This window comes from Anoplophora glabripennis, unplaced genomic scaffold (genome assembly GCF_000390285.2).
Source record: "Anoplophora glabripennis isolate ALB-LARVAE unplaced genomic scaffold, Agla_2.0 scaffold68, whole genome shotgun sequence".
In the NCBI taxonomy this organism is placed as follows: Eukaryota; Metazoa; Arthropoda; class Insecta; order Coleoptera; family Cerambycidae; genus Anoplophora; species Anoplophora glabripennis.
In genome coordinates this window covers 1,214,748-1,240,319 of record NW_019416739.1, presented here as the reverse complement: position 1 = coordinate 1,240,319, position 25,572 = coordinate 1,214,748, and the positions used below count along the sequence as shown (strand labels likewise).

The 25,572-nt window shown below is 32.5% G+C and overlaps 2 protein-coding genes across 7 annotated transcripts; both read right to left on the bottom strand.

Moving 5' to 3' along the window:
• Positions 1-1,175: 1,175 nt before the first annotated feature.
• LOC108905236 lies at positions 1,176-3,668 on the bottom strand. Its single transcript, XM_018708035.1, has 2 exons — positions 3,360-3,668; positions 1,176-1,640 (listed from the first exon to the last, which is right to left on the bottom strand). Exons 1-2 carry the CDS (start codon positions 3,452-3,454, stop codon positions 1,361-1,363), a joined length of 375 nt encoding a protein of 124 aa, XP_018563551.1. The 5' UTR covers positions 3,455-3,668; the 3' UTR covers positions 1,176-1,360.
• Positions 3,669-9,439: 5,771 nt separating this feature from the next.
• On the bottom strand, positions 9,440-25,071 carry LOC108905235 (PRKCA-binding protein). 6 transcript variants are annotated; one of them, XM_018708030.1, is made up of 9 exons: positions 24,918-25,071; positions 23,204-23,315; positions 19,492-19,611; positions 14,301-14,541; positions 13,014-13,256; positions 12,215-12,379; positions 10,586-10,779; positions 10,087-10,339; positions 9,440-9,746 (listed from the first exon to the last, which is right to left on the bottom strand). In XM_018708030.1, exons 2-9 carry the CDS (start codon positions 23,251-23,253, stop codon positions 9,483-9,485), a joined length of 1,530 nt encoding a protein of 509 aa, XP_018563546.1. In that variant the 5' UTR covers positions 23,254-23,315; positions 24,918-25,071; the 3' UTR covers positions 9,440-9,482. The 6 variants fall into 6 exon arrangements, with proteins under 6 accessions (XP_018563546.1, XP_018563548.1, XP_018563549.1 ...); XM_018708032.1 differs by lacking the exon at positions 24,918-25,071 and adding an exon at positions 19,667-19,743 and having other exon boundaries at positions 23,204-23,263; XM_018708033.1 differs by lacking the exon at positions 19,492-19,611.
• Between the last annotated feature and the right edge of the window lie 501 nt (positions 25,072-25,572).

Sequence of the window (25,572 nt, the reverse complement as noted above, 5' to 3'; positions counted from 1 at the left end):
AAAGAACATGGCTATTAAAATAATATTTATTGTTAAAAAAAAGTTAAAAAGCAAAAAAGATCAAAGTGGACCACAATCTGCTAGTGCGAAAATATTAATTAATTCAAGGAAAATAATTTAGGTATTTATTAACCAAAGCGAAATAATTAATTCTGGAGACTAAATAAATTAGTTGTTTCGTGTTTTATAAATAAACAACAAACAAGTTGGTTTAGTACAAAAACAAATTAATCAAATAGTAACTACCTACATATTCTCTGCTGCTGTTCAATTTACATTAAAAGAAATTGAATATACATAGGTACTTCAAAATCTCCCTGTTTTAGTTAAAATTTATTTCATAATTTTATTTTTTAAATCCGAATCTATTGAATAAAATTTTATGTGATTTTTGTCTGAATATCTAGATGTATTGGATATCTGTTAGTTCTTAAGAAATGTGTAATTACCGTATTGACTCATTACGTTGCTTAAGTTAGAAAAATAATCTATTTTTAGAAAAAATAACTTTAGGAGATATAAAATTTAAAGTTTTCGTCACTCGCTAAAATTAAAACTTTACTGATAAATTTCCATGTAAAACAAATTGATATGACATTCCCGAGAAAGATAAAAATATTTACTTTGATGAATTTTAATTAAATCAACATATTAGAAGTGTTTTGTTCCGAAAAAGCATAAAAATATAGGGCGTACTATTTTTGGTTATCCGGAAGTCAAGTGAAAAATGATTTGTTTATGAAATTTTGCAAATGTTATGTTAAAACTAATTTACAATTTGGGCGATATCCAGTATTACAATATAATCCTTGTAAATCGTTAGAGATGAGTCACAAAATGAACTTTATTCTTGTCAACAACTGGAGGCAGAACAAACAGATAATATCGCACAAAATCTGTATCGATAAAACTAAGAAAGTCGTTTTCTAAGTACAGTATATTTCTCATATGTTATCAGTCTAAGTTTCAATTTAATTGAAATGTTGTTTTAAACTAGATTGGAATGACCCAATTAAATACAAAATCAACTTATAATATTTCTTTTTAAGAAATATGTTTATAAAATTTAAATAAATAATAAAACTGAACAAGTTCCAACGCCTATTTGAAAATAAAACAATATTACTTTAACTGTTTCATTTATTGGATCCATATGTTGAAATTATTGTCCTTAAAGCTTGTAAATTAATTGACTATATTGTACTAAATTAAACTACAGAATTTATTTTTAAATTTTTAACTATTGTAAACTGCGTATCTAAAATAATTTCATAATTTAAATTTAATACTGACTAGACTTCTATATCACAGACTAAACCTATATTAAATTTAAATAATATTTAATTTTCAAACAATCACTTTATAGTGTCAATGTGGAATATTCCATCCATCCTTGAGAGTTGTTGTTCTTACTTAGTTTGCCCTGATTGTACCTGAAATATGTTTTGTTCGGAAAACCCCTAGAAGCAGCGTGACGCAACTTTTTCTCATCCATGGGTGAGAACATTTCGTAGACATCCATATAGCACACTGGCCTTCCTTTACTGCCTGAAGTCGTGTACAAATGTATAAAGTGCCTTTTGCAGTTTTCTTCACTGTTGGATTGGGGATTAGTACTTTCTTCTTTTATATCATCACCTCTGCAAGGAAACAATTTTGTTAAGTAATTCCGAACTGACTAGCCCTGTATATAAAATTTGAACAACAGATAAATCAATTGCGTCGCAATTAGAAGGGGTTTGAGGACGTGCAACTTCCAAAAAGTTGGATAAATCATTTTGTTACAGATTCGTATAGACCATTTGGGAATAAAATTTTTGTATTTCTTCTGTGTTTTGTAGAATGAATAGTTCACGGTTAAAGGCTCGAAAACCAATCATCACCAAATTTGATTTAATGTTTTATAAAAAATTGTTTATTTGAATGAAATGAATAGATCTAACTTTTCCATAGCTGTGTTCATTGCTGAGAAATTGGAACCAAAAAGTTATTATTCTTTCAAAAGGTTCAACAGTTTTTGTAGTCCAATTAACTAAGCCTTTAAATCGAAATTTTGTCCACTTGGCTGAATTTTTGATATGAGTTAGTTTAAGGTATATTATAACAAAAAGTGAGAGTAATTTTTTGTTCAACCCCCGGCCAAGGGTGGAAAAAGATAAAACAAAGGGCTTTTTCAAGATAACTCAAAAAGGGTAAGAGCTAGAAAGTTGTAAAGCAGACAATTCTACATAAAAATGGCCTCTTAACTTTTTCTTGTACTATTACAATTAACAGAGTTAGGGAGGCTAGAAGTTAAGGGAAGATTTCAGAAATTTAATTTTGTTAAATCATTAAAATTAACGATTAAAAATTAGATTTTTTGTTATAACTTTCTTATTAAAAATTAAAAAATATATCTATTTCTCTGAAAAGAAAAGTTACATATTTTAGAGCAGATTGAAAAAAAAATTACAAAATTCAATCATTTTTCTGTTTATGATTTTTTTTAAATTTCTGAAATCTTCCCTTAACTTCTAGCCTCCCTAACTCTGTTAATTGTAATAGTACAAGAAAAAGTTAAGGGGCCATTTTTATGTAGAATTGTCTGCTTTACAACTTTCATGAAAAACTTTTTTTTCTAGCTCTTACCCTTTTTGAGTTATCTTGAAAAAGCCCTTTGTTTTATCTTTTTCCACCCTTGGCCGGGGGTTGAACAAAAAATTACTCTCACTTATTGTTATAATATACCTTAAACTAACTCATATCAAAAATTCAGCCAAGTTGGCAAAATTTCGATTTAAAGGCTTAGTTAATTGGACTATTGTTGAAAATGATATATAAAGGGCGGCTCTGTTTAACGTTAAAAAAACTTGTATCTGATAGTTGAAACCCTTCAGGTTTAGATAGTTTTTTCAAATTTTACATGTAGTAACAGCTAGCTATGAACAGAGTACACTGTAATAAGTTCGGAGTCTATAAATTCAATAGTTCATTAATAATTGATGAAAAACTGGTATTGAAACTTCGAACGATCCTAGAACCCTAGGAATTGTGTTTATATAAAAAAAGTTGTGTCTATTTTTGTATTTATTTTGCCTAGAGGAATTTCTATTGAAAGTTTGTCATAAGGATACACCATGTGCAAATAAATTAAAAGTGGTTTCAATAAAATTTTTTTATAAGTCCTCCGAAAATATTTACTTTGTAAGTCATAGAAAATATATTGTGTTTGCTTAATTTTTCACAAAACTGAAAAACATCTTACAAATTCTGTAGATATTTTGACATATTTTGAATATATCTTCTATATTTTATTGTAATATTGCTTTACTATTTCTAATAATGTACTGCCAAAGTATTTAAATAGATAAATTACTTACCGTTTTACTATTGATATAATCCTGTTGTATACTACATAGCACATCCAAAGAAGGTTAAATATCAAAACATCCATCACTCGTAGGAGGAAATTCATTTTGCGGTTTCATGTATTCGAAAGTGGGTATCACTAGTGCTGTGGTTGATCGTCGGAGTACGATTGCAAAAAATCCAGATTAGTTCATAGTTATATACAATAAAAACTTAATTATTGTTTTATTATTTTATTATCAATTGCAAATATTTACTGCCGGTATTTTTAGTGTAAGTTCATCGTGATGTAAGATTATGAAACCTATATGAAGTAACAGAATACAATTCAACACTGTTAGCTTTGTATTATTAGTAGCGTTATTTTTATCGGTAATTCTATTAAATTATGAATACGTCACTTTTCGCCAGTACAGTTGTACTTAAATACTATTTAATCATATTGACCTTCAGAGAGTGTATCAATTTTTGGAGATGCTCAGATATGCGTACAAATGAGCGTTAAATTAACATTTAAATTATACCACCTGTTAGGTATATACCATATTACAATATGTATATCTTTTTAAAGTATATTATTTAATATTTATTAATAAGAAGGTATGTTGAAATACAGGGTGCTCCGAAAATAGGTACAAAGAAGTGGTGGAAAAAATACAATATTCTAACACATTTTAAAAAAGTTAATTCACGTTAATTTTTGTGCCATTTATTCGGCAAAAAAAGACAGCTGATAGTTCAGGGTCAGGGTTATTAGAAATGTAGCGCTACAGGAATGAACAATGCGTTTTAATTTTTGAGCAATATTTTTAAAATAATGAAGGTTTGGCAGCTACAGTTTATAATTAACGTACAAAATATGGTCGGAATAGTGAAGTATGAAGAGATTAATTGAAAAATTCAGGGAGACTGGATCCTGAACACTCTGGCCGTCCTTCAACAAGTCGTTCAACATAAAATATCGAAGCAGTTCGTGAGAGTGTTGCTGTGTATCCAAAAACATAAATTCATGACAACATAGACTGTATAGTGAACTATTATCTTTATTTTCTTTACATGTCAATTACCATCGACCTAATTATGGTTTTTATAATCCCATAAATAACATTGTTAACTGTATGAATAGTCTTCCTTATGACTTTGATATTTTTACAGTTTCTCGGATTCAGTTATTGCACTTAATTTGCATGTGTGTGTTTATGTGTATTTGTAATGTTACTTATATATGGTTAGTTTGTTTTGTATTTTCGCTCTTTGTCAGTTTTTTCTTTTTTCTTTTTCTTTTGTCTTTTGTAAATATGCCACCACTAGTAATTGGGTTCGCCTTTAGATACAATATTGTTTAATAAATAAATAAAGTATATAAATATTATATCACAAAAAGATTATTTTGTTCTGCGTAGAAAATATAATGGGTAATAATGTTTTATGTACATATTAAATTATATGTATTAGAAAAATTTATCCACAAATGCATTACCAACTAAAGACGGCCAAACTACAGAAAATTTTGTATCATTGGTATACTTTTGTACAAATATGTGTGCCGGGAGAAAAAATTAGCATTACATTTTGTAATAACTACGTTGATATATGTTGCTTCAGAAATTTTTTATCTATTTTTGTAGACAACTGAGTCAAATTGAGATAATGTACCAACGAACTATATATCACATTATTTATAACACAAACAGAACGTTGTATTCTAATACAAATGGTAAATATCGTGAGATTATCGGATTTAATATGAGAAAACGTATTATGAATTTGCTTATTTTACAGAGGTTTTACAATGATTGCAGTATAATTTACTTTTATATTTGAAAGAAAATATTTCAAGGTTTATTTTTTCCACTTTAAGTGCGAAGAAAGGAGGGGTCTCATATCTCTACATCGTTAGGCTATTTGGTATTAACAAGTTTATTTTAAGTTTTATACTCGTATTAAGTAAATACAATAAAACTTGATCATACAGACTCGTATCTAGAAAGGAATAGATTTTAGCATTAGCTTTTTTTTAGTATAATGTGTACTATAAATCTAATTTTAAATTTGCCAATTTTTGACTAAATAAATTGTTTAATTTAATGTTAGAATAAATTGACCAATTTGTTGGTTAAATTTAATAAATAATAAATAAAATTCAGTTATGATAACGGACCAACAACAAACCACAAATTATGATAGGCTAACTACTAAATATCCATTATAATATTATTTATTAGTAGTTTACGCAGCAATTTCTTTTCTATTGATTGTCAATTTTCTTTTTCCATGATGATGGCATTATAGACTAGACTTATACTTTATACCAGGCTAGCGTAACTGCAATAATAACTATATAGGGTGTTAATGATCTTATGTCAAATATTTTTGACACATGTCCGTTATGTCGAAATGAGGTAAATACACGGATATGTGTTAAGTATAATGTAATTTTAACATCTGACTTACCTCAACATTGCAAGGATCCACCTTTTGAGAACTGCTGATTTTCGTAGAAGATGTTCAATGTATTTGCTTGCACACAAGCTTCAGCGCGACGTATTCAATTCGCTCGCACGCGTTGCGACATTGCCGCGTCCTCTCGAATCGTATTACAAGCTTCGGCAATACGATGTCGCAGTTGGTCGATGTCACAAACTTCCGTGGAATACACAATACTTTTCACATATCCCCACAAAAAGAAGATGGCCCTCCGGAAAATCTAGATATGAAACACCGTCTAAGCGTCTAGGCAATTCAATAGGCCTTATTAAAGTGTCATTAACGATACCGGAACACTACTGAAAACTGTTGCTGAAAGGCATCGCGACGTATTTCGTGTGGATTTTCGATGGTCCAGTGATGAGTGTTTTGGACATGTTGAATGTGAAATGGGTACCACTGAGCTTCTGGTAATGTCTGCCACACAACGGGATGCGAAATATTTACTTGTTGTGCGATATTACTGTTGCTACGATGCAGATTTTCTTCGACGAGATCTAAAATCATCTCCTCGACATTAGTGTCACCCTGAGCCACCGTCGCGACCTCGACGCGGTTGTACTTCACCGGTGTCCAAAACTCTTTGCCCTACAGTAATAAATGTTCGCGGTGCGGGGACCCGTCGTTCAGGATATCTTGCACAGTACACTTGACAAGCTCTGTGGTCATTTTCGTTTGCTTCGCCATAAATTATGAGCATATCATAATATTCGCGACTGCTAAAAAAATGCACTATTAAATATATGTACTCTCGAAAAACAGCACAGCAATCACTAGAACAATGTATTACAAACTGACTTTCGAATACAGTCCGGCTTCATAAAAAACCTAGAAACTCGTAAAAAGTGTTACAGAATATTTTGTAAGTACTCGCATGTATTTCAGCAGTCCACAACAGTTTTAAACACACTTTTAATTAGCTTTTTTCTCTATGACTTTAAACTTCCGATACAAGTTTGTGACATCAGTTAATTTTGCTTTTTCACTCCTTTAAATTTTTGACATAAATACTTCATAAAAATGTTATTATTTCATCAATAATGTATGGGTATATTTTAGATGAGTTTATCGAGGAAAATACTATTTTTCCATTAGATTATAACAATCGCAGTACTAAGGATCGGAAACTTTGTGGTGACAATTAAAAGAATAAGGAGAAAAACATTACATTATGCTAATAAGTGGCAATATCCGTTGTAGTACCAAAAATAGACTAAATCTGATCAATCCGTGTGCCGCTCTATGCTCACGATACACAATGCTACTAACTGCTATAAAAACATGTACACATACACTCGATCGAGCAAAGCGTCAAACTCACTCGCCCACGCACAGACGACAATGAAATGCACGGCTAACGTCCCTCAGCAAAAAAACTGGACTTTTCTCTGGCACGTCAGGCCGATAGGGCAGGCATTAGTGTGCCATTAGATACGTATCGAATAAATTGATCGATGCGAAGCTTCAGATTACGTACATGTTATTCTACAATGATGCGGATAATGGTATTACTAAATTGTGAAGTAGTTAAAAAGTGAGTTAATAATAAAAAAACTAATATAATAATTATGTTTGCAATTACCTTGTTTTCTAGATAAAAGGGCGTCAATTAATGGAAAAGTATGGTATATTATGGTATATTTCAAATTGTAAAATATAAGAGGTTAGTCATAGATTTAGAATACATGGTGTAAGAAGTTTGACTTCTATTACCTCAGCATGAGATAGAGTAATCATACATGAACAAAAAGGTTGTATATTGCAGGGGCGTAAATTTAACAGTTTTGAAAATACAGCGAGTATTAATATTCGGGAGTTTCATCACAAGGTGACAACAGTTCTTAACCTAACGCTACACAGCTGATGCATACCACGTGTACACGCGGAGCCGTTGTCACATTGCTCGATATGAATTTTATCGTATTTTAATTTTATTACAACGCTAATTACTTTTTAGAATTAAGCATAAGGAAGTTCAAAAAGTGATAAACATTGTATTTTATGGTATTCTATGCACGCAGTTATGTCAATATTCCTTAATTAATCGAACTTTTGTTTATATCAAGTTGGAGATTTAGATAAATATTTTCTCGGAAATGGTTGAGTTTAGGACCCATGTCATATAAGGTTTTTTTCTTTATTTTAATGTATTCTATTGTCTGTTAAAATTAAGGCAGTCAAACTTCTAACACCCTGTATATCTGTATATAGAAACATTTAGATTTTATTCTAAGAAATACTGTTTTTTTTTTTTGTAGCATTTATGGAGGCCATTACCTTATCTCCGCTTTTGGTTATTTATAAAACATAACATATTGCAATGTAATATTCTACCAAGATATAATGTTCACCGAATTGGGTTATATTTTCTCATTTAGATTTCGAGAAATAAAGAAATATATATTTTTACTTTTTACTGTGTCTAGTTTTATGGCAACTAAGGGAAAAATTAATGTGGAGTTACTTCGTAAAGTTCTGGCGATTCTAAGTACCCTGAACTGATAAACATGATACGTAGATGTTTTCTGAAAATTGATTAATTTTCAACATTATCGCATTCTTGTTCGTATCCACGTTTCTTATTTGTAGTAATTTGGTATTAACAAAGGGTGTCCTAAATTATGAAGGGTCTTCCATCAAGAGGTTCCATTTTGAATTGTATACCATTTCTTCTTTTGACAGATGGAGCTGCCATATTTGGTAGCCGTGAGTTATCACCAACGCGATTAATAAATATGGATACATAATCGTTTCAGCAACGCTTAGAAGTAATAAAAGTTCACTATAAGTATGGTGAAAATTCCGCGGAAAAATCTGTGCCAGGTTTGGTTACAGAAATGCACTTTCTCGTATAGCAATTGTGGATTTAATGGCTAAATTCGAACGTATAGGGCATATTACTGATATTAAGAACCCAATTCGTACGCAGTCAATTAGATCAAACGAAATCATTGCTGTTGTGTCTGCAAGTGTCACGGAAGATCCTAGTCTGCCTATTGCAAAACGTTCGCAACAATGTGGCGTTTCAAAAATCAGCAAGCCTCGTATTTTGCATCCTTACAAAGTTCAACAAACGCAAGATTGAAGCCAATGGATCATGCACAAAGCCGTACTTCCGCTGAGAGGACGCTTCAAGAAATTGTGGCATCTGAGGTTCCGAATATACAAGAGTGATTATCAGACAACCTCTCCATCCACAATGAGAGACATTTTGGTGCAGTTTCTGGAGTCGCCCTGTTATAGGGTCATATTTCTTCGAAAATGAAGCCGGTGTTACTGCTCCAGTCAATGCATCAAAATATGCTGACTGACTTGGACCTATAATTGTAGAGCTGAATGTGGAAGACATTTATTTTCAGCAGAATAAGGCTACGTACATAGAAATACTGTTAATTAAACTGAATCTCTTTTTTCTTCCAATTTTTCCTAAACAGCATTATTCGTATAATACGCTTTCCCTATTTTTTTACTGCTCACGCTATTTTTTTTATTTTAGCATATATTTATATTAAAAAAGCTAATTTACCGTACACTAAGACCTTCAAACGTCCTCTTGAAATTTAAAATGATACCAGTATACCATACAATAGATATTTATTTTTATACGTAGATATTTAATATGTGACAATGTACTCTGAATATAAATATTAGTTCAAATTTGGTAAAAGCGGGCCATTTTGTGGACTATCTTGCAAGCAGAGGGTTGACAGTAAGGTTAGGTTGTCCATTTCCTCATAATTTGGCTCTAATTGGGTAGATGTCTGAAGATCCGGTAACAAAATCTCCCTAGAATCTCCTACCACTTCCTCATTTTCGGTACCAGAATCTCCTAAAGTACAGATCAGACTCTCAGCCTCACTTTCATTAACTTCTTCACAGTCTTCTATATGTTGCTCTTCTTCTTCATTATCCTGGTAACAAAGTAGTATTAACAAGGAAAATTAAGTAGAATTATGAAAATTATAGTTGCAAAGAAGTATATTGCTAGAGAAATTAATTGGGTGTGGGAAAGAAAAATGACAGGGAAGAAGAATTACTTTGCGTACGTTTCTCATTCTATTTCTAAAATGACTTAAATTATTACTCTAATATACGCCGCAAATCAGTATTGCAATTTAGTAACTTGTACCGACCACAAATATAATAAGCGAAGTATGAGTTTATAATGGGCGCGCAGTTGTGATTAGAATTTTTTTAAGCTTTATCCGATGGAAAAGAGAATTACATAAATTGTAGGATATCAATAAGTACCTGCACTACTGGCGTTGTGGACTTGTACTGAAATGCACTGTTTGACAGATCCACTTCGACAGGGAAAAGGGCTGGACCAGAAAACAGTTCCAAGGTTTTTGTATGCAGCTCTGATAATCCTTTGATGATCTTCACCAAATGACCTCCAAGAGATTGGACGTGTTTATTGTCCAACAGTTCCATCTTGACCAAAACGTCTGCTCGCAGTTTGGCAAATCTGGCTCTCGCTAGTTGTCGACAACGTAAAATTAACCTATAGTGTCAAAGGTATGGAAATTATATATATTTATTTCCAGTTATGACAACTAATTAAAAATATATAATATATTGAATCGTTAATGGGGTATGCATAACATAGATTTTAATTTTAAACTCATCAGAAAACAGAAGAACATGTTAACTGAAATATAACATTTACATAAATGTCCACTAAAAACATAATTATATATCGGAAAGCAAGTTCAAGTTAATTTGATTTGAATAAAGGGATGTTTTTTACCTGTATTCATAATTTCCTGTTTCAACTCTGTATAGTGGTTCCTGCAAAGCAGCATAGCTGCATTCCTCATCGTCCATCTCCTTTACTTTTAAGCAGTAGGCCAGATATTCGAACTTTGCATCCGCGTACTTTTTAACTGTTAGTCTGGTGTCTGGAATGGCCTTGTATAAATAGGTGCCCATATCAGATAGTACCTGTGGGAAGGCTTAACATAAATTAAGTTTATGCCATCTTATAAACTGAAAGAAATATGGCAAAGTGTGTATGAAGGTATTAACACAGATTGATCAGTTGGACTAAATACACACAAAAGAGGTTCTCCAGAATCTAGTACACGTTTACAAAGACACGCATTTCAAAACAACGCTGGTTGTGAAAGTTCATTATTTGAAGACGCATTTTAACTGGATAGATCCATAAAAAATCCCGCCAAACTATGTCAAGGAAGATGGCCACAAATTGATTACAAAACTTGACTAAGGAAGAGATCAACACAAAATTGCATAGAAGAATTATTAAGTGGAAAAAGAACAGTGTTATATTAAATATTGCTCCAATAGTCAGGTCTATGTAATTTCGCATCATTTGGTGTGTAACCAAATAAATTTTTTTCCTAAAGAACGTCGTTACTTGGATGTAACGAAGATTAAGTTTTTACATGGATATCAATGGATTGTACTTTGAAGTTCATTTTGCGATTTGTCACAATCGCTGAAATAGTAAGTGTAAAGCCATCTGCATAAATAAAATAGTGACCTTATACGACAGCTACATTTTTATTTATAAATATAACAAATAGTAGAGATCCGAATACTGAGCCTTGTGGCATTCCAGATATTTTTCACATTTAAGGCCATGTGATTGAACAAACTGACACCTGTTGATTAAACGAGAATGCAACAATTATAGCATAGAGTTGCAAAGCCTGAACATATCTAATTTTATGTAGTAGGATTATGGTCAAGTCTATCAAAGGCATTGGTAAAATATGTGTAAACTACATATACATACTACTAGACACAAGAAGTGAATAGTTGTTCACTAATATATTGAATATTTTCGACAAGATTAGTAAGACTAAACCGACACATCATAAAACCATGTTGTTGACATGACATCATGCCGAAAATATTATTGTATAAATATTTGCTCGTATGACACTTTAAAAAAGTTGCAAGTAATGTATATTTGATTTGCTTTATAGTAGTATCAACTTCATTTGGTGCACACTATGAGATGTTTATTAAATACGCGTTATGTGGAACATCTAACAGAAATGCAACAAAAACGTGTTGAACAATTGTACAGGACTGTTGAGAAAAAACATGAAAATAAATATTGATGAAATCATTTTTTTTAACCACACTAGAAATGTTCATAACTAAGAAACAAAGGCATAACCGCATTTTCTATATTTGAAAACAGTTAATTTGATAGAAGAACTAACCAATGATTTTCTTTGAAAAAAAAAAAATATATAAAATTCATAAGTAGGACTAGAATGGTATAAACTCCAATGATGAATGACCAAAATACTTGCTTATTATTAACTTCATTTTCGCTTTTAAAGTAGTATCATTTTTGTGGCTATCAAAATCATTGAAATAACTCTTATATTTAATTACTTACTGGTTTCACTTTTTTAATCATGTCATGTCCTGTTTTCTCCATATTCCTGTGTTGCTCACCAAAAAGCCTGAATGCCTCGCTTGCTCTGGGTTGGGGCTCTCTCACCGCAAGACCAGCGAATACATCACCCATTGCCTTAACCGCTTGTTGTAGCTCCATGTGGGCCTTACATTACAATTTGTTAAATTATTATATGAAATTATAATGATTTTTGATTGCGTTTATAAGGCGTTTAGGCATCGTGCTGTTAGTTAAAGTATCATGGTCTATATGTGCCTGGCTTGCACAGCCTAGGAATCTTTGACTTACCTTTATTGTTCTCTGGCTACGCTCTGTGGGGATGAACCCGTTATCAGAACTCTTAGGCCTGCCTTTCTGTTTTTGTTCGACAGTATCACATAGCCCCAGAACAAACAATAAGGGCAGGTTAAAGATTCCTAACTACGGTTAAGGAAGCCAGGTACAGACCACGGTAGGTATAACTAACGAAAAACCTTGGTAGGTTAAAATAGTACATGTTATAATTGAGTGAAAATAAGCCATTATAAGCAAGTGAGACGTGTGACACACGAACGCTTGCGATATACGACGATTACAGTTTTTACAGTAGTTACAGTTTTTTAATGAACAACTGACACGAAGTGATATTTTAAAAAGGCAGGCAGTCAAGTCTTGTTTATCAACATCGGTCGTCATGGACAGTTGTTGATAAATAGCAAATTTGATGATTTTCATTTCGACGCTCAATATTCCATTAGAAGCCGAAGCTGTATCTTTGGGATCAATTGCATGTTCTTACCTGCAATACTCTTTTACAGTGATCCACAAGTCCTCTATACATCACTTCCGTGTCCTGAAGTTCTTGCATTTTTTTAACAAGCGTATCGTTGCATAAAATGGCCCTCGACAAGCCCAAAGCGTCAGCAGTTGAAGAGCTCATGTTCTCAACTAATCTATGCTTCATCTTCTTCAGCACAATGTCCAAGCTTTTTCCTTGACGTGGATCGGCGTGGAGTTTATTATAATTTATAATAACTTCGTCCTAAAACAACACATTTTTGTTGTCACGGAAAGAAATTATTTCAAGAATACAATTAATATTTTGAGTGCATCACTTGAGTGTTGTTGAATTCTGTTGATTTTATATGAATATGAGTTACTGTCTTATACTTTTATTTTATACTTAGCAACTAGCAAATAATATGTTTCTCACCTAGAAATTCTCAAGAAATATATCAGGATTAGATTTTTTATGATTTATCAAGCAGGTAGATGTTACAACCAACCAGTCGGCAAGAATACTCTTTCTATGATTCCTAATAAGATTGCACAGTTTTTGAAACTAGAACATCCTAAAACATATACAGGCCATTCATTCCGAAGAACATCGGCAACGTTACTGAGTATTACAGGATGTATTAGCAATCAAGATATATGGTGGGTGAAAATAAGCCACAATTGCAGAAAGTTGTGTTGCTGACAGTTTAAGTAACAAAAATGAAATAGCCAACAGAATTCTTTACAATGACACTTCAATTTCAGGATCTAGTAGTTGTAGTACGTTGCATCATGCTGTTTTAATTGATCAGTCAGATAATATTGAGTCTCCGGTGACTTAACTGGAGCGGTCAAATCATTTTGAGAAAAATGTGACAATTAGTAAACACGAGGGGAATTATTATCCAGATTTTATAAATGTTACTAATAATGTAATAACTGTACAATTACTATAAATATTTATTCATAATAATTAATAAAATGTAACGTTCATCAAATATTTCTATTTATTTGTTCATAAAATATGCATTTATAACTCGAAGTCGCTTTTTTCCCTAGGGAGGTAAGTTCCCTCACTTACCTCCCGTTGTCCTACTTCTACGGTAAAATCCACTTACATCCTTAAAAACAATGTACCTATCAATATAGGTCTATATAGTCTATTTACTATAGTGGGAGCAGATAATCATATTTTTGGCAATAGAAATTAATTTTGATACATGGAAATGAGTTTTTCTGACATAATTTTTATGCATGACGCTACTTTCAGTCATTCTGGATTTCTCACATAAAAATTAGTATCACTAACTTTAGCAGCCTGTATCATCTTGGCAACTTCAACTTTAGTTTTCCCCTTCACCGGCTGACCATTGACCGAAACAAGTTCGTCCCCAGACTGAAGCGTTCCATCTCGACTTGCAGCTGTGTTGTCGAATATCTGAACGATGTACAGGCAGGGACATAGTGGCGCTCCTCCACCAATACTGATACCGATTAAGTTATTGGCATCTTTTTTTATCGTCACACTCCCAGACGTCACCGTCATTCCCCTGAAATAAATGCGTGTATACAAAACGTGTCTGCTACATTGTGATTTAAAGCTTATCTTTTGCCTAACTGGATGGTTTTCCGGAAGGGGTTAATTAATGAATTGATAAATGAACTCAAGTTTATGATAAATAAGACTAGCTAAATTCTACAAAGTTTATTTTAATTTATTTACATTTTCTTTACAACTATTGTTATTGACATCTGCTAAAATAGAAGGAGATGTAGGTATGTCAATACGGTAAGGTAAGGAACGTATTTCGCAATACTGTTACTTTAAGGGGCTTTATATTCGCGATTTTTTGTCCAACATTCTAACATTCTGGAATATCTAAGCAAGTAGAAATAATATGTCTTCACTGTACCAGTTATTTAAGTTTTCTTCAGGGTATAAGACGAACTGACAATATATTCAAAATAAGGAAAAAAGCATATTTTTACCTCGTATGGTGCTATAAACATAATCACACTCCGCAGAATGCTGTTAGGAAACTGTTAACACATGCATTAATCACAATTATTGAGTATCTTTACTGTTTTGCTTGATAAAACAGGAAGTAGGTCCTCTCCAACAAAGTCTAGCCCGAGAATAACAAGGACAGGTCAAAGATTCTTAGCTAAAGCTAAGGAAGTGGTGGGAAATTCTATAACTGAGGATCGTCAATTTGAAAATGTATTGTAACTCGGGTGACGTCATATGAAAAAAAAATTCTCGCAGAACTTTTAAAAATAAAAATTGACGTATTTCAGGATTTTTGTCCAATGTGACGGTATTATGAAAGAATGATTTTATTCCTTTCATTTGTACCATACTGTATGATGTTAATGTGTTTTATCTTTGAAGATAATCAATCTGCAATAGTGATCTTCGATATACCTACCTAATATTTTTCAGATATCTCGTTTTAGTGGGAACAATTCAAGATAATTAATTGCGGTATATTTGCAAATATTGAGGTTTTAAATGTTCGATATTTATTTCCGTAGGAAGGTAATGATTTATTATATGACCAATAAGGTTAAAATTTATTTTCTTATAATTAATAAGATAGATAAGCCTTAATAGTTATAGCTCAAACATTTGCAATTAAAGTATTTTTCTTACTAAATTGCTTTACCAATAATTATGTTATTTGTCATGCAAATTAGTTTTTGTCTTATGTGAATAATACACTAGGCACAGAAATTAAGGGATTTTAAAAAAATCCCAAAATTTTGGGCGATTTTCAAAGAGCTGTAACTTGGAGGGAAACGGTCGTAGAGAGAATCAAAAAAAGGAAATTGAAGCTTTAAGTGTTTAGTTTTCGGATCTGGAGTTTAAAATTTTTTAGCGTCAGCAGTTTCTGAGTAATCATAAGAAAACCAATGAAAAAGAAAATTGGAAATTTTTGCTTTTCTATGGACTTCAAAATTTTTTTTTTGGTAATTTCACCATAAAGCTCTTTTAGATAATTTAATTATATTCAATTTGAACGATTCCGGAGCCCTGTGCGATGATTTGTCGCTAAGTTATCGTCGATCAAAGCAAAAAAAACATTTTTAACTAAAAAAAATTAATAAAAAGTGAAAAATTACTTATTACATTGATTTTCAACAAAAACGACAAATTTAAACATTCCGGGCACTAAGAAAACAAATCGCAGCGTTTTGAAATTCTCAGGGTTTCTTTGAAGTTGAAAAGTTACAGTCAATATTCTTAGTTTATTCACTATTTGCGAAGTCATGCCAAGTTATTTAAAAAAAAACAATTATGCAATTTTTTACCTTTTTTCTAACCAACATTTTCACTTCGAATTTTTTTTTATCAAAACCCAATAATTACGACTTGTAGAGAATACTTTACAGTTTTTAAAACCCTGCATGAATTTTCTGTACGACCATTATTTCCCGAGTAATTGATTGCCAAAGTCAAAAATTATTTTTTTGCTTTGATCGACAATGACTCAGCGATAAATTATCGTACAGGGCTCTGGAACTGCACAACTCGAGGAGAATTAAATTATCTAAAAGAGCTTTATGGTGAAATTACCAAAAAAAATTTTGAAGTCCATAAGTAATTTTAAAGAAAAGCAAAAATTTGCAATTTTTTTTCGTTGGTTTTCTTATGATTACTCAAAAACTGCTGACGCTAAAAAATTTTAAACTTCACATCCGAATACTAGATACTTGAAGCTTCAATTTCTTTTTTTTTTAATTCTCTCTACAACACCATTTCCCTCCAAGTGACAGCTCTTTGAAAATCACCAAAAATTTTAGGATTTTTTTTAATATCCCTTAATTTTTGTGCCTAGAGTATAATGCAGTCGCATGCAAAAATATGTTTGAAGTTTAAGGTGTGCATATTTTTAATTTAGAAGTAGACTGTGTACTAACAAAAAGTTTTTATAAACATACCCTGTTCAAATTAAATGTGCATTATTATTATTTGACATATAGAGTACAAAAACGGCAATTTATATATTTAATATAGGTACACTAAACAAAAATAGCAAAAAGTATCACCTACAAATTCGTCTAGATTCAAATGTTACGAAGAAGTTTTTTAATTATATTTCATCCATTATTAAATATTTATCTAATTCTTTCTTTGTAAAGTAAGTTTTGTCTGTAGTTGGCCAAATTATACTTATAAGGGAAGTCTAGTGATTTGATTAATATTAACTAACATAACTTTTATCTATATTGTCATATATATTTGTACACGATTTGTGACGTACGGTGGCGTACGCAAGGAGTTGTGAGGGGCAGAAACACGCCCATGGCAAATAATTCCCATAGATTTCCTTTGGTTTAAATTATAATAAAGTTGCCTAATACGCTATAAAAAGATTTTCTTAACTTAAATGATCCAACTAATTGTTGAAATATAATGAATAAACTGGAAAAGTATCAGTTGTTTATAAAGACAATTTAGTAAAATTTTCTAAGCTTACCAGTGCATTCTCACATTCAGATTTTTTTACGTATTTTACTGTTTTTGAGATGCAAATACTGTTTTTTTTTCGTATGGACGGTCTTTGACTTTTAATTTATCTAGTTGGTATAGGTAAAAGGGAGAAATGCGAATTCAAATCAAATTTAATGTTATTTTTGTTAAATCCGCTTCACAAAAAGTTGTTTGTAAAATCTCAAACAGCACTGAAATAAGAGAAAAGCATTATAATAATCAGTAGGGCATCTTATATCTAGTAATTGAATTTAATTAAATTATATTTAATTATAAACAAAGAGGTTTTCAGTTTTTTCATTATCTTTTAAGAACTTGTTAAAATGTCTCACACTTGATTTCAAGAAAAGTTTCAACAACATATTGTGCAACTTTTTTAGAATTTGGTACTTCCTTTTTCTTAAATAGTTTGCGATATCCCTATAGTTATTAAAGAGTTCTAGGTGGGTGTTAGGTTTTGTTTGCTTTTTATAATCTGATGGAGCATTTTTAGTTTGCTCGTCAACAACCCTAGGAACGGTTGGATGCGTCAAATCCCACCCCCATGACAAAATTCTGCGTACCTACGCCACTGACGGAACTAATAGATTACAATCAAGCAATGCACATCTATTGATTTATTTAATAAAAAGCTGTGAGAAAATAAAATTTAGCTTAATTTATATTTAAATCTATAATGGCTATGCACTATTTCAAGCTAGTGTATGTGTGTGGGTCCTTTCTAATGTGCAAACTTGGTGTCCCTGCAAAATAAAATAATTTTAATGGAAATTTATGCCATTTTGTTGATATTTAATTAAAAAGAGACAGCAAAATTAGGTCTGTTACCAAAACTAAACCAGAAAATTCTTATAGAAAGTTCATACTCTTAATATCTTCATAACTAGATACTATACAGGGTGATTCGTTAATAATGGTACATATCTTAAGGGAAAATTGCTGACGTCAAATTATGTTAATCCAACTGAATATCGCTAGTTTTCGTTCTGCAGGATGATAAAATTAAAATGATTATTGCGATTCTAATAAAGTTCCCTGTTATTCTTTGATAGCATCAACTGATTCGTGTAATTTTGCCCACAACTGTTATTGACAACCGAGTTCGTCACCAGCTCCAGCAGTATACAGTCGCCGTTGGAAGAAAGTAAGATTGCGCTAAGTCGAGCTTGTGAAGTCGAAAATATTTTTTTGATTTTAGCACCCTATAGAAGGAAAAGAGGCAATACTTGAATAATATCTAAATATCTATGTCAATTATTATCATAATTTGACGTCAGCAATCTTTCTTTAAGATGTGTATAGTCTTTCCGATCTCAGTTGACGAACCAAGAGATTGGCAGGATCTCCCAGGTTCGGTCGCTGACGCAGCAACTCGGCATTGAAATATTTGAAAAAGTTGTGTCCATATTTATTTAGTCATACCCATATACAGGTCTGGTCGCCCAGTTGAAGAATGAGCGCGCGGACAAAGGCGGCACAAACACAGCCGCACTGGGCGACCTGGCCATAAATTCAGTTGTCAACAAATGGCCTAGCAGTGCAGTGCAGTAATACGGAATTTATTATAATTTTTTACCTTTACCAGAAAACTTTTTTAGTGACGCCTATGAAACTCATTAAATTTTATTGCTAGGCGTTTTTATACATGTTCAACTGACTTCGGAAATACTATACCCTCATTAATGAATCATCCTGTATATACTTATTTTTGAATATAGATCATTTTTTTACAACATATTCTGTTGATTAATTGTGAAATATTAAAAAATTTGTTAATTTTTACGTACGATACAAAAAAAATGCCATGTAGTCTCTGTGTAAAATGATTGTACGGGTTTCGTCACTGTACTTACCCAATAGTTAACTCCACATTTTTTAAATTTGTGTATTTCATCTACATCTACATTTTTAGATCATCGAAAAAGCTATTTGCATAGGACCAGGTGCTAGTGCTAAAAGCTATTCAATTTTATGTTTGCAATATAAAAACTAATTTCGTACGTACAATGTATTTTCCCTTTGGACCCTTTCGATTGGGCACATGTCGAAGAGGAGAACTTCCAGTTCTGGGCTATGTTCTTTTTCAGATGCATCGGGTTGATCTTCAGCATTTTCCACTTGCTCGCTGAAAATGTAATTTTTTTCTTACTTGCAAGAAAAAGACAGACCGTTTTACTTACAAATCTACTAATTTTTCAGCGACTGAGTCCATTATTTCTAAAATTGTGATTCGGTTTATTCGAAAATATAGGTTCACCTAGAATATTTCTCATATAATACATATATGTGTTAAAAATAATTACCAATTATATTATTCTACTACTAACTATTGGATTAACTTTTTAATGATTATTTTCTAGACTAATACTATTTCTTTAATCAACTTATCTGATTGGTTTCTAGGGTGCAGTGCATACTACAAAATGTCACTAAATAATTACTTTTGTAATAGAATCGATACATGAAGCCGATTAGCGTCAACGAGTTCATCGTTAAAACCGGTGATCAAAGTTCATTTTCGTTTTATGTAGCCACCTTATAGACCAGGCAAGTTAGACAATAAATCAGAAAATTGTTTCTGATGAACCGATCGAGTTGCGATTTTCGGCATTGTCTTCGGAAAAATATCAGGAAATAAGTCTATCTATTACACTTTGGGGCTGGATCGAAACTGCATTGCGGGTGCATAAAGTGCATTTTGGAGTGCATACATTTTTCCGAATTTTCTAAAAATAGTAAAAATTAACTAAAAGTTGTAGAAATTTGTGTGCACGGGTTTTCGGGGTCGGAGATTCCGAATCTGACCCTGAAAAACATACCCTAGGCCCTCCCCCCCCCGGGGGGGGGGGGGAAGTAAAACATCGAATAGCTGAGTAATTGCCTTCTAAATTTCCACTCGGGGGTTTTCGGGGTCAGGGATTCCGATTCTGACACTGAAAAGTATGCCCGACCAAAACATCGAAAGGCACATCAGATTTTTGCATTAAAACTGCTCCACCTGCTTACCAACCATGATCTTGTAGGTTCATCTTTACATTGTAACACACGTAAATTTACAGAGAATAGACAAGAAGGGTAAGAAAAACTAACAGGAAATTAATGAGTCGAAAACAATCCCCTTTATTCTGAGAACCAATTTTCCTTTTATTTGCAAGGCAATTAGTGGGACAACTACTATCATATGTTTATCTAACACTTTCACTATCAATCACAATTTTCATCATCAGTACTGTCATCACTGTTTCCATCACTAAATGTGTACAGGACATAACTAGTACCATGCGAAACATCGCCATAATTTTAAAAATGTTGTCATCGCCGTTCTTGGTGGTGAAAATTCGAAATATTTGGAATTATTCAAATTTCGTGGCTGAAAACGTACATAGGTATTGTATTTTTGAAACCGAATGAGTTGCGCGAAACTAAATATGTACAGGACATAGCTAGTACCATGCGAAACATCGCCATATTTTTAAAAATGTTGTCACCATTCTTGGTGGAGAAAATTCAAAATATTATCATCTGTCACATTTTCTACTATTTCAGGATTGGAACAGTTTGGTTCCAAAACAATTTGTACATGCAATTGTGCATGTAATTCCATGCTTCCTGCACCCACAAGATCTGCATTGTCGATAATCGGATTTTCTCGCCTAATTGTTGCATTATCCTCAGTCGCACGGGCCCAAGAGATTCTTTTGAAAATCGATGATCCATGAAATATTCTTCGGTTTTAAGGAATATTTCTTGGATTTAACGAAATGTGTCTCTTGGGAACGGATTGTCCAGGATTTCTCCAATTCTACGACAATTTTTCTCAGTGATAGACAAGCTAAGATTAATGGATATTTTCCAATGTCAGGCTCGGAATCTCCGACACCGAAAACCCCCGAGTAGAAATTTAGAATTTAGACTCAGTTATTCGATGTTTTACAGAAGCCCCCCCCCTTGCCCCCCTGCGAGACGTAGTGCCGTTGGGCATATTTTTCAGGGTCAGATTCGGAATCTCCGACCCCGAAAACCCGTGGACACAAATTTCTACAACTTTGAGTAAATTTTTACCATTTTTTAAAAATTCGGAAAAATTGATGCACTCCAAGATGCAGTGTATGCACCCGCAATGCAGTTTTGATCCAGACCCAAAGTGAGATAGACAGACTTTTTTCCTGATATTTTTCCGAAGACAATGCCGAAAACCGCAACTCGATCGGCTCATCAGAAAAAAATCTCCGTATTCTGGGTTATTTTGGTCTAACTTGCCTAACTATTATGACATAGGTACTTTAATTCAGAAAACTTTGTTTAACATGCAGTGTGGAACAACCACACGGAATAAATTCAGAGTAGGGGCTTCTGATACCTCATTTGAAAGGTATTTTAATTCTCTGTTCAAAAATGCTATTTCAATGTTTTAATATTTATTGCAGAAATTAGCAGTCTACTTGACAAAATTCGTTACAACAAACAAAAACATAAACATTTACAGCGTTTTGTTCCTGCAGGCTAGCAAACACAATTTCGGTGTTCTTCTTCAACATTATCAACTAAACAGAAGACATAAAAACTTAAGGTCTGTTGTCTTTGTCACTCTTCTTGGGTACTCATTTCTGGATCTAGCATATCGCGGCCAATGCCAGTTTGGTATAGTTGTACTTTATCAACTGTTGAACCAAATGCTAGTACCGATAAGCTAGCAAGTTCTGTTTGTTCTGACAGAAAAATTCAATCTGTTTAATTCAAGGTAATTTTAAAAACAATATTAGAACACGAATTATATCTTTATAAAATTGGATTATGGTAAGCAAACTATACAGGGTCGGAAAGTCCCCATGGTTCATCGGCCGTTACGTGAGAGCGATAAAGTAAGTCATAGAAATCCGTGGGATGGGGAAGGATGGCTATAATGAAGGCGTCTCATAGTGACCGCCCGTTTTGCCCTTCCACAAATAAGATCCACTTCTATTTGTAATTCAGCGACCGGTGGTCATCTTTGTTTTCGTCGTTTGCTTTTCTGTAATAGATGTCACTACTTATACAATTCCGACTTCGTATTCCGATATGTTAATACAATCCGTTAACAGAGGGCAGCACAATTTGTCTAAGGTGAGGCGCAGCCCCAGAAAGAGTGATGTTATATCTACAGATTTTTTTGGAATTGGGGAAATAGGGAATTTTGCTTTATTTCTTGGGATTTTAAAAAGCATACTTAAATAACAACTAAATTAACTTTAAATGTAGCTGAGCACTGTACTCCATTTGAATAACTTCTCTGTAGGGGAAACAAGGTCACTATATTTACAAACAGAGGTATCTACTAGCTACTGTAAAAAGTTTTCTTTGTTACGCGTTGTGCTGCCCTCTGTTAGCGGATGGTATTAACATATCGGAATACCGAAGTCGAAATTATTTAAGTAGTGACATCTATTAAAAAAAAGCCAAACGACGAAAACAAAGATGACCACCGGTCGCTGAATTACAAGTGGAAGTGGATCTTATTTGTGGAAGGGCGAAACGGGCGGTGACTATAAGACGCCTTCATTATAGCCATCCTTCTCTATCGCACGGATTTCTATGACTTACTTTATCGCTCTAACGTAACGGCCGATGAACCATGGGGACTTTCCGACCCTGTATACGCTCTAAATGTTTGTGCATTAGTATAAACTATTTACAAGTATGCAGGTAGGGTGCAAAATAAAAATAAAGCTTATATTTACATTCTGTCCTCATAAAATTTAAGCTGGTGGTCGTAGATCATCGAATACATCTTGTGCGAGTTTTCCAGTAAATAAACAGAAAATTGTGTTCATGTACACTATTTCTCATGCACTAAAAATAAATAAGTAAGTGAAGAAGATAAGGAAATAAAAATGACTGGTAAACGTACAAAATATGCATGCAACTGACAAGAACATTTAAATTTTAAATTAAACTGATAAACCAAATAGAATTCGTTTGTGGAAATAGTTGAATTACAACAATGCTGAAAAATTTACGCCATACGCTTCACTTAGCATTGTTTAATAATAAATCTCTATATTTTTATAGCTTATTAAATTATTTTAGTAAAAATATTTTTAGGCTGGGGTAGTACAACGAAAACTTCGGTGAAAAGATTAGTGAATATTTGGCTAACGGTGGTGTGTATAGGTAGTGACCCTAAAAGTCCGTACATTCAAAGTTCTCAAAATAATTCAGATGGGAATGTTTTTTTAGACCACCCGGTAACAGAGAAACGTCTATTTCATTAATGTTTTTCTCCCTCTAAGACTTCCTTCCTTTATCATAAATATTTAATAACTTTTTCAGACCTCAAATTGTCAGACATTTTTCAATGACGCCACACCCATGCGCGTTAGCTCACGGTCTATAAAGGGTTATACTGGATAATGTTTTTATAAATTTAATATACGTTCGTATCTCTTACGTCTACGAGATGCTAATGGACGGAAATAAAAAGCAGATGTATACCAGCATGCTCCAGTCCCACGTGAACAAACTTGCTTTGGCGCTCAGTAAATTTGATTTTATTAAGTTGGTGTTTCAGAAATTACCAAGGGAAGATCACCAACTAGGACTAGAAGGAATTTTATGGTGATAAGAATGTTTACTAAGGGTTTGTGGCCTGTTCGAAGCACTGATCACACATCTTTAGATTTTATCTGTTTGGCCATATTAAAAATAAGATATTTGAACATCTTCTCCACTGGACTATCCTGTCTTTAGGGAATTTTGTGTTAATCATTGCCTTCAGTGTAAGATTGGTTGTCAAACAGTCGAGGTTACGTGGGACTCGATTTTTAGACTCATTCATGTCATTGGTATAGTTTTGTTGCCAGGCAACTGCTCGTTGGATTTGAGTTCTTACCTCAACCATAGAAAATATAGTCTATATTTTCTATGACCTCAACCCACTCGACCAGGTTTTCAGTGGTGTTTAAGTGGCTTTTCAAAAATTGATGAAAGTGATTTTTCTTTTTTGTTTAAAACAGTTATACACTAATTTCTTGGGATAAGTTCTGAATTTCCTTGTATAACTCAATGCATAATAAACTAGAAGGTATTACAAAATAAAATAATAATTTCAAATTATAGGTTGATAAATTAATATCATTGATGCATTGTGTGAATAACCATTTTCGAAACATAGCAAATATTTCATCTTATAAACGGGTATAACGTTTCCATTTCTATATTTTTTAACAATGACTTTATTTTTCGTATTTAATGAGAATGTATCACTGTTAAATATTATTTAAATACTGAGTTAAGTATACACCGAATAAAAATAAGTAAAATATTTTAAAAACAAAATATTTGTTCAATTATACAAAAACCTGTAGCGTTTGTAACGTGAAAGGCGTATAAAGATAAACATCGTGATAAAATTGTGTCAAGAAAATCAATAAATAATAAATTCAGCTTACTTACATTTTATCTTCCTCTAAAAAGTAATCATACTCTAGATCCAACATTTTCTATGTACTAGCTATGCGTTTTCTCTACGTATCGTAACAATTCTACAGTCTAAAAACTAGCCATATATAACAAACCGGAAACAGAAAAATTGATAAGTAACTTTGTATTTCTGTGATGCATTGACAAGTTACCATGCGTCCCGACGACATGCGCCTACCCGACGAGAATCTGATTGACACATGTGCTGCCATCTGCTGTGTGATAGTAGCAAATAATCAATAATGTACTAAAAGTAGTAGTCTAGTAAGAAGTAAAGGTATCGATTCTTACTTTGTTGTGTAGATACAGTGGATATAAAACACTGCATCTGTAGTACGAAATAACTATAAAATTTCAATTTATTATCTTAATATCCAATAATAATAATTATTATTCCAAAAAAATCATCATTTTGTGATTACCTAGGGATATATCTAGCTAAAGCTTTATTTACAATAATTGCTATGATATTAATTATATTTATTTACAGATTTCGTCAAAGTCTGTGGTATAGGAGACGGTCGTATTTAGTCCACAAGGTATCGAATTTTTTCATAAAAAAAGTCGGTGTCATTAGCACTTTATGTACACCTTGTATATACTGAATACATTTCAACATTCCACAGAC

Bases quoted from the DNA above. Each gene is read 5' to 3' on its own strand.
- LOC108905235 (XM_018708030.1), bottom strand. From the start codon at position 23,253: ATGTATTCGATGATCTACGACCACCAGCTTAAATTTTATGAGGACAGA. The intron at 13,257-14,300 runs GTTAGTGATACT...GTGTTGTTTTAG, and splicing joins AGATGATACAGGCTGCTAAA to GACGAAGTTATTATAAATTA. The intron at 10,780-12,214 runs GTAAGTAATTAA...GCCTTCCCACAG, and splicing joins TGATTAAAAAAGTGAAACCA to GTACTATCTGATATGGGCAC.
- LOC108905236 (XM_018708035.1), bottom strand. From the start codon at position 3,454: ATGAATTTCCTCCTACGAGTGATGGATGTTTTGATATTTAACCTTCTT. The intron at 1,641-3,359 runs GTAAGTAATTTA...GTTTCCTTGCAG, and splicing joins ATTATATCAATAGTAAAACG to AGGTGATGATATAAAAGAAG.